General features: G+C 35.6%; 1 protein-coding gene across 1 annotated transcript; it reads left to right on the forward strand.

Moving 5' to 3' along the window:
* Positions 1-1,847: 1,847 nt before the first annotated feature.
* Positions 1,848-6,556, forward strand: LOC118270043 (histone H2A.V). The gene is made up of 5 exons (XM_035585488.2): positions 1,848-2,005; positions 2,149-2,226; positions 2,414-2,527; positions 2,902-3,102; positions 6,119-6,556. The coding sequence occupies exons 1-4, from the start codon at positions 2,003-2,005 to the stop codon at positions 3,094-3,096; spliced, it is 390 nt and encodes a 129-aa protein (XP_035441381.1). The 5' UTR covers positions 1,848-2,002; the 3' UTR covers positions 3,097-3,102; positions 6,119-6,556.
* Positions 6,557-10,204: the final 3,648 nt, after the last annotated feature.

Below are 10,204 nucleotides of genomic sequence, written 5' to 3' on the forward strand. Positions count from 1 at the left end.
TTTAATACGAGAGGTAAAAATAAGTTAGCTATACCGCAATTCCGATTGTCCAAAGTGCAGAAATCCTTCATGGGATTTTGTGTTAAATGTTATAATAAACTACCAACTATACCATACTAAATCTGAATGAAAAAAAAAATCCTGTATAAAGCGAGAACTGTGTAAACAGGCATATTATAAACTGTCAGATTATAATATTGAAGATAAAAATGCGTGGCAACATGTTGGTCCGGCTCCACTGGACACTCGCTCACACTAGACAATGCTCAAATACGATCACCAGTTAGGTATATAAACTTCAAGTATTAATTTATTCCAATACAGTCTAGTCTAGGGATCCTGTGGCATCGAACAGTTATTTTTTTATTATTATTTAAAAGATAAAAGATTAAATTAGAGATTATTTTTATTTGTAGGAAGCATTATTTCAAAATGTAAGTGTACATAATATGTGGGCACTATGTTTGAAACGACCGCTATTTTATATTCTTTACAAATTGGTTTTATTGTCCCATTAGTTTTGACGCTGTATTGTCGTTACATTGTTCCTACATATATACAATGTGATAGGGGCGAGACTTCTAACCCGTTAAGGCCGAGTTCTACACCTAATTTTATCGACAAAAGTCGGGGGTCGAAGTGGTCGAATCCCCTCCCCCTAAAAGTTATGGCTATTTTAATATTTTTTTTACTTTTTTAATATCAAAGGTTGTATGCGTCGTAGAAACAAAAAAAAACGACTAACGGTACCTAATAACCTTGGCTAACTAATTCATTACTTTTTTCATATGTTTGATAATGTTTTGGTGAGAAAAAAAATCATTTGTGAATTAATTTTACCGAAAAAATCACTATTTTTCAATATTTTCAATTAGGGGTTCAACCCCCATATTATTATTTTTGTCGATAAAATTAGATGTAGTACTCAGCCTTAACGGGTTAGAAGTCCCACGCCTATCACATTGTATACAATAGGTACATAAATGATCATATAATGTATCAGAGATATTGTAAAAATCATTTTTTTTTTTTTTGAAAAGAGTAACGATGGAGTTTCTTGCTCGTTCTTCTCCATTCGAAGCTACACTTTGGAACGAGCGCCTAGCTTCACTGACGAACGGACTGACGGACAATTCAAATTGACGTTTCAAAAGTGCCTAAATTAGGATTAATTGAAATAAATGCTTCGACTTTCACTTTGATTCTATATTTTTGTTTTTTTTTCCAGAATTATACTGCACTTTCTTAATTTAAATAAAAAACTGTACATATATAATTACATGACAGAAATTCAGTATGTGAACTTTAATTTTCATGTACCTAGTACCTACTCCAAGCGGACCTCGCGAACTTTATTTATTTATTTGGTTTTTTTTCTGCGCTAAATATTTGTTAATTATTATTTGTTAGTTAAAATATTTGTTTATTCTTTTTTACAAGAACTTTCTTCTACCTTGCGCTTAGCAACACATTTTTTTAGTATGTAGGTAGGTATGCATGCATGCATTAGAAATTCATATTTTTTTGTTATAATAATGTCTATACAATGACTAATTTGAATATGAATTAAGACATATAATTAAATCTACCTACTTACAATAAAATAAATCGAATAAATAACATTAAAACAACTTAAAAATAATATCAAAACCTTGCGAATAATTATTTACGCCACAATTCAAGAAGTCTGCGTATAACGAAACGTAGAACATAACGTTTCTAAACAATTAGTTCCCAAAGTATTCACAATTATTTAGGTCTGGCTTGGCAGCACTTTAGCTAGTGACCCGCCCGCGCCCGCCATTTTAGTCGTCGCTGATTGGATAGGGGCTTCGTGTCGAGAGTTGTTTGTTTTTACGCCACTTCCGCTTACGTTCAATTGGCTACCCTGAATACGGCACGGCGGCGGCGCTGCCATCTTTGTATTTAGCGTTTTAGCTTGGCGCCTTTCCTGTGTTGGTTATTCACTGTCTGTAGTGGTCATAGTGTTACACGTTTCAAAATGGTGAGTTTTGCAAGATTTTGTGAAATATAGTCATCGTTATAGTGATTTCATAGTGTAATTTGGTGGACAGTAGTGTTATTTACTTACTGGCGAAGTTTCAACTCTGTACAAGGAAAATTAATAGGATTTTTCGTCAATTTTAGGCTGGCGGTAAAGCGGGTAAAGATTCTGGTAAGGCTAAGGCCAAAGCAGTATCCAGGTCAGCAAGGGCTGGACTTCAGGTAAGTTAATTTGTTGTCATAATTTATAATATGATTTTTAGTGATATTTACATACCTCATTTTGTACGTAATCTCCAAATCATTTAATTGAATAATATGAATGACCTCTCCATCAGTATGGCGGCGACCATTACACTGTAGAGAAATAATCAATACTGTGGAAGTATATTATGAAACATAATTTCAGTTTCCTGTGGGAAGAATTCACAGACATCTTAAAAATAGGACTACGAGTCATGGACGTGTTGGAGCAACAGCAGCAGTATATTCTGCAGCTATTCTTGAATATCTTACAGCCGAGGTAAGCTTTCCGACGCCCTGTCAATATGGCGGCATAACATACTGCGTTATAGTAATTTACGTACATTTTTTATTATAATTACGCATGAAAGTGAGTTTCGTTTATTTGGAATTATATAGTATCTCGTATTTAATTTGTCCGATGTATCATCATTATGGTTTATAATTGTTGCTACATATATGATTAGGTATTTTCTGTTTTTGGCGGGAAATTGATGTATTGTTGTAATTATCATTGTTATTCAGTCGAAACATAAATTTAAAGAAGTATTTTCTAACTTTTAACAATTATTATCATTGTTATTATATTTAGGGTATAATATAATGATCCATTCAATTGACATACCTATGTAATTATTGTTTTATTAATTTCAGGTTCTGGAGTTGGCGGGAAATGCATCTAAAGATCTTAAAGTGAAGCGTATCACACCGCGCCACTTGCAGCTGGCCATTCGAGGAGATGAGGAACTTGACAGTTTGATAAAAGCAACAATCGCTGGTGGCGGTGTCATCCCTCACATACACAAATCGCTGATTGGCAAGAAAGGCGGTCCTGGCGCACCCGTTTAAGAATAGGTAAATATTATATTATTGTTTATATATATAGGAGTATAGTGATCCATCCAGAGTTACTTAGATATAACTTAATGTGTTGCAGTGCAAATATGATTGACAGGATTTTCAAAATACTTACATAAATTTCTTTTGCTTAATCATGCACTGATTAATCTACCTACTTCTTGTGCTCAAGCGACAAAATAGTAGATAATTTTTATATCTTGTTATAGACACCAAATATTTTTGATACTGAGCATGTTCAGGGTACAAATGATTTCAAACTGGTTCTATAGAAATTAAATATTCATTGGTAGCTTGTCTCATACACCAGACTTAAGTGTCCGCTTGTAAGATCGTACAATTAACTCAAACTATGGTCAAGAAGTAATTTTACTAGTTTATTATTTATTATTCCTACCCTGTATCAATTTAGTAGTATGGTTTGAATGCATGGTTGGTGCAGTGATTGGGTGACCAGCTGCTACGTAACTGGTAGTGGGTTCGATTCCTGCACTGTCCAAAAATTGATAGTGGCATTCTCTAAGAAAAATAAAATGACTAAGTAAAGCCGTTGGTCCTGTGCCTAACCCCCCAGGTTGTGTCGGTCTGCCGCCCTGACGCATTCAGAGTGTTGGAACAAAGAGTGCATTTGTATAATATACAGGTATGTATATTATAAAGGTGCACTATGCAAGTGTATGTAGGTACATATTATGTACATACAGTCATACACTTGCGTGTATAATATCTCACAATGTTTGACAGAGTGGCTACCATGATCAACATCGATTGGAAGATTTTATGTTTTAGTATCATCATGTTTTTAAATAACCAACAACAACAATAGTTTCTATTTGCATGTTTAACAGGTTAAACAATTTTTTATAGCCTGTTAAGCTTCCAAATTGATCTCTTTATATGACTGAAATGAATAACCAATCTCAATACAAAAAGTTCTCTGAATGGCTGTCTAAAACTTGCATAAAATAAAATTTTTGAAAAAGTTCTAGGGTTATTAATACACTGGCACTCCCGCGCGGTTGCACCCGCTGCTTGTTTCCTATCAAAGTCAAAGTCAAAGTCAAAGCATTTATTTCAATTAATCCTAAATTAGGCACTTTTGAAACGTCAAATTGAATTGTCCGTCAGTCTGTCTGTCAGTGAAGCTAGGTGCTCGTTCCAAAGTGTTGCTTCGAATGGAGAAGAACGAGCAAGAAACTCCATCGTTACTCTTTTCAAAAAATGATTTTACAATATCTCTGATACATTATTTGATCATTTACCTATTGTATATATATGTAGGAACAATGTAACGACAATACGACGCGCGACGTCAAAACTATGGGACAATAAAACCAATTTGTAAAGAATATAAATTAAAAAAGCGGGTTGTTTCAACATAGTGCCCACATATGTACACTTACAATTTTGAAATAATGCTTCTATACAAATAAAAAATAATCTTTAATTTAATTTTTCAAATAAAAAATAAATAAATAACTGCTTGATGCCACAGGATCCCTAGACTACATTGGAATAAATTAGTACTTTAATTTAACGTGTAACTAGTGATCGTATTAGAGCATTGTCTAGTGTGAGCGAGTGTCCAGTGGAGCCGGACCAACATGCTGCCACACATTTTTATCTTCAATATAATCTGACAGTTTATAATATGCCTGTTTACACAGTTCACGCTTTATACAAGATTTAAATTTTTTCTCGTTCAGATTCAGTATGGTGGTTGGTAGTTTATTGTAACACTTAACACAAAATCCCATGAAGGATTTCTGCACTTTGGACAATCGGAATTGCGGTATAGCTAACTTATTTTTACCTCTCGTATTAAAATTGTGTCTGTCGCTTCTTTTTTCAAACAATTGTTGATTTTTTCTCACGTACATAATATTTTCGTAAATGAATTGAGAAGGCACTGTAAGAATATTTATAGTTTTAAATAGTTCTCTCAAAGATTCGCGACGGGGCAAGTTATATATTGCTCGAATAGCTCGCTTTTGCAAGATAAAAATTGATTCTACATCCGCAGCTCGCCCCCACAGCAAGATGCCGTAAGACATTATGCTGTGAAAATAACTAAAATAAACAAGCCTTGTCCTACGTCCTACCTACGTCCGTTAGCTGCCTAATCTGTCTAACTGCATAAGCAGCTGAGCTTAGTCTCCCCGAAAGTGCTTTTATATGGGGCCCCCATTGTAATCTGTCATCTAATGTGATACCCAAAAATACAGTCTCCTTAACAAATTCTAACTTTTGTCCGTTCAAAGCAACATAAAATTCGTTATTTTGTACGTTTGGCAAGCAAAATTTAATACATTTGGTTTTTTTCTCATTAAGCGCCAAGTTATTAATAGTAAACCACTCATAGACTCGAAGAATGGAGCTGTTCACGTCGTCAAAATTATTCGTGCGTCGACCTATTTTAAAAATCAGTGATGTATCATCTGCAAACAGAACCATTTTTGGTTCATTTTCGAATATGAGTGGCAAATCGTTTATGTACACTAAAAAGAGGAAAGGACCCAATATTGAACCTTGAGGAACGCCCATTTTTATCTCAGACCCTTGTGAATTAACACCGTTAATATGAACTTTTAGCTGCCTATCTCCTAGATATGATTTCAATAGACGGAGCGCAGTGTTTCTAATCCCGTAATGATTTAATTTTAGCAATTTTATTGATTGTACCATGATGGTTTATATTTTATAACCTTCCTCAATACAAATAATTATTACATTTGAACCAGTAGTTCCCAAGACACTAATCTTATTCAAATCTCATAGTTCTCTTCTAAGTCGTCCACATTGTACATATACAGTACCACTGTATACTATGTGATTAATCTAGGAAACTAAGTCTATCATATAACACCATGAGGTCCTCTGGGGACTAACTTTAGTGGAGGCTATGCACTAATTGAGAATTAATTATTCTTATAGTTTTAAGCTACATAACTTATTCAGATTTTTGTTAGAATTTTGGCAATAAAGGTTATTTAATGTATTTCATTATTTACAGGTTATCTACAATACCACCTTGCTGCATTTGACTCCGGACATGTTTTCTATGAAACTCAACTGATTGACAAATAGTTTCCTAAAAGTTAGTGACATTAACAGTGGAGTGTTTCCAGGGAACTGTTGTGTCCGGACTAAATCGTTTAGTAGTTCATAAGTACTAGAAATATTTTAGTGTTAAGAAGATTTAATATGATTGTTTGTGGGACATGATATTTTTCTAACATGATTGTTTGATTGATGAACAACTTATTATTTGCTATGTACCAGTTAATCCAGATGTCTGCAATTGTCTCAGAAGCTGGTGCATCTTGATTTTTAGTTAACATTTTAGCAAGTTCTTTATAAATATAAATGACGAATTGTAATTTGGTATGATTGAAGTGTTACAAGTTGTACGAAATGTATTTTGATCTTTCAAATATATTGAGAAAACACCTGTGCAATTTTTATTTATCATAAAATAACGACAGGTTTCTATTTACTCCCAGTTATTATTTTTATTTGCTAATTTTTAAGAGAAAAGTGCTGCAATAAGTAATGCCACATCTAAAGGCGGGTACAGACTGCTGCAACGCAACATGCAATGCAACACGAAACGAGCATTGCATCAGTGTAGACGCGGGGCGCGCACAACGTGCGCACGAACCGCGCATGTACCTACTCACATCTGTTTCCGAGATGCGCGCGAACGGATCGCTCAGTCTGCAAAAGAACACGCAAAGGAATGGATCGTGACGACAGTAGTCAGTGCTTCATTTATTAAAAATTCAAAATTCTCATGTTGTGGATTCCACAAAATTTCCTTTGATCTGTACACTTCAATTAATTGAAGCACTTTTTCTTCACTCCACGTAAATGTAACCGCCTCCTCCGCCGCAGTAGCGTCGTCTTGTTCCATGTTCGCGCGCGTCTAGCCGTACACCACACAACCTGTCCACACTGACGCTCCGCGCATACTGCGCGCCTCTTTGTGTTCGGGGAAAAAACCGACAAATTTCGGGTCGCTACGCGCAAGAGTTGCAACAATCTGTTCGTGCGCGTAGTAGACGCGGTTCGTGCGCGCAAGGCGTCTACACTATGGGAATTCTGTTACTTTACATGATACATTGCAGCAATGTGGACGTCAAATTCTTGCATTGCATGTTGCATTACATGTTACATTGCACCAATGTGTACCCGGCTTTACAGCCCTAAAAATGTCATACGGTAAAATGGATGAATAGACACAAGAATGGTGTGAATAGATGTTAGAGCATTTGACCAACATTTATTCACCCCTCTTTTGTGACTATTCACCCCGTTTTAGGCCGCTTTTCCACTGACGCAGAGCGGGGCGGAGAGGAGCTTAGCGGTGCACGAATTGGCCAATCAACGTAGTGGCGTGTCTATACGCCAATGCTAACGTGTGACAGAGACATATAACCGAGTACCGAGTATTGCCGAATAAGCACGAAGGTTCACGAAGTAACCAAAAAGTGATGTCCAAGTAGCTGTTTAATCGATTTTCTTAAAATCGATTACTACGAAACAAATTACTTATCAAACAAAAATATATTTATTTTCAATGTTATATTGATGTTTTAAATTTTCTTAAACAGTCGTTACTCAAATAGTCGTTAATGATAATTGATATTCAAGTAAATCATAACTTTCAATTGAGAAAATACTTTCTTTTAGTTTTATTTTCATGTCGAAATATCGTTTATTAATGACAAAATTAACTATATTTGTAAATCTTATTTCGTTTAATATATCATATAAAAAAAAAACAAACTAAATAAAAATATCGATTGCGATATTTGATCAATAAAGGGTCTACATATTGTATTTAGACATGGTCAATCTCTCAATATGATTCCAAAAGTATGCTCCGCTCCGCCTCACTCCACTCCGCTGACCATTTTTCACCCCTCCTCCGCCCCGCTCCGCGTCAATGGAAACGCGGTCTTACGGTAGTTATAGGTGTTCTATGAGTAACCAGTGAAGACAAACGAGTTGTAAGCACGGCTGAAACGTGCGTAGAGATGCCATACACTAAAATAAATCGTTGACAAGCACTTAGTAGATGTAATCGTATAGTATAAGGTCGGGGTGTAGGTAGGTACGCAATAAAAGCGTTTTGTTCCTATGTGGGAACTTAATGTCCTGAAAAATAGTCTGGTATGGTAGGTATGATATTTGTAGTGTAAACCTACACTAGGATGTTTCGCAATAAACTATGCCTGCTTATCTCTGTCACTTACACCTTCTAAGAAATTATATCATCAGCACTAGACATACCTATACCTACCACCTTTTTTAGGTGAAGAAAATATCGTCAGTAAGGAGAGATGGTGTCCGATGACTTATTGAAACTGCTCCGTTCTTGCTTAGAGCCGGAACTCAAGTTAACAGTATAACACGCAAAGTTGCAACAACAGCTCTGCCCAGATATCAGCCCTAGTGTGCCTAGATATGTAAACTAGTTCTTTTTTTTAGGTCATTTGTATTGTTTTGATTGTCATAATTTTGTATGTAAAATATTATGTATGTGTTTTATTTCATTATAATAATAATAATTCTACTGTTATATTTTTTTTCCAGTACTCAACTAATTTCTTATTAACTGATAAAAGTGCCCATCGTTATGTTGTTTTACAGTGCATGTTTTACACCAATGTTGGGCATTTAAATTATTTAGCGAAGTGTTTAGATGTAAGTCTTAATCTATCAACTACTGGTTGCCGAAATAAAGTTACCTATAAACATAAAACTGAATCTAAAATGAGGACGCAAGAGAGATCACTGAAGTAAGCAGAGAACGTTGAAAATTTAACGTCCTTCGGTTATAATAATACCTACCTAACACTAACGCCTATTTTTCAGTTTGTAAAGAAACTTTTTATACCTATTTCTGTAGGTAGGTGAAATATGAAGTAGCCGGCACGAATGAGCCGGCTCGACCGGAGTGATACCACGGCCTCACTGAAAACCGACGTGAAACATCGCTTGTGTTGTGTTTCGTTGTGTGAGTGAGGTTACCGGAGGCCCAATTTCCCCCTTCCCAATCTTCCCCATCCCCATTCCCGAACAACAACCCTTAAATTCCTAAATCCCAAAAAGCCGGTAACGCACTTGTAAAGCCTCTGGTGTTTCAAGTGTCCATGGGCGGCGGCGATTGCTTACCATCAGGTAATACGTCTGCTAGATTACCGGCATGCTTCATAAAAAAAAAAAAAAACACTGTATAAGCTGTATGAACCTACGATTTAACCGTATAGTTAAAACGGAAGTTGTATAGCCTGCACTATGACGACTACTATTCAAGCTTGACTGTTTAACTTCAGAAACAGAAAAAATTAGAGATTAGGTACTCAACCATAGACTGAGAATTATATATCCAATAAATAATCTATGGACTAGACAAGCCTGCCGTTGTCTCATGACTCAATTTGGTTGGACCCGACCACGGCCAAATTGTAACGTGGGTAGGGTAGTTGGCACTGTGGTCCTAAGGCCGACCAACCGTCAGTGTTACCAGCAAGAAATTTCGGACTGCCGTGGTTGACGGGAAAAATTGCCGTGTTTTTTGAGGAAATATGTCTTTGACGGCCGTAGCATTATTTAAACGCCATGCTTTCAACTTTTTAATTTTTATAATAACCGTCAGCGTGATGTCAAACACATTTTTGGTCAATAATAATACGTTCACTTCGGGTGATATTATTTTAGTTTTTTTAGTAAGTAAATTACTATTTACTTGGTAAATTGTTACATAATGTCCAATTACCGTACAACACCGCAATTTCTGAGTGTAACAATGACAACATTGCGTAAATGTAACTGAGGGGTGTTTATGGTTTTCTCGTGGTAGACCCCGACTATTTGTAGAAGGAAGATTATGTCACACCAACCTCTTTTTCGTTAAATAGTTTATTTACGACGTTTGTTTCGTTATCTGAACCGCGTTTGATTCAATATTATAAATTGATCAACACGCCCTTGTCTAAGTTTTCGTCGTAGCGGCTAAAGTTGTGCTAAATAAAATAATTAATGTACATTTCGCGCAGCAGTACGCAGAAATGTATTTTTGCTGTATTTGCAT

The sequence above is a fragment of the Spodoptera frugiperda genome, chromosome 30 (assembly GCF_023101765.2).
Source record: "Spodoptera frugiperda isolate SF20-4 chromosome 30, AGI-APGP_CSIRO_Sfru_2.0, whole genome shotgun sequence".
NCBI classification, from domain to species: domain Eukaryota; kingdom Metazoa; phylum Arthropoda; class Insecta; order Lepidoptera; family Noctuidae; genus Spodoptera; species Spodoptera frugiperda.

Excerpts from the sequence above, each read along its gene's own strand:
- LOC118270043 (XM_035585488.2), top strand. Across the intron at positions 2,227-2,413 it reads CAGCAAGGGCTGGACTTCAG|TTTCCTGTGGGAAGAATTCA; the intron begins GTAAGTTAATTT and ends ACATAATTTCAG. Across the intron at positions 2,528-2,901 it reads TTGAATATCTTACAGCCGAG|GTTCTGGAGTTGGCGGGAAA; the intron begins GTAAGCTTTCCG and ends TATTAATTTCAG.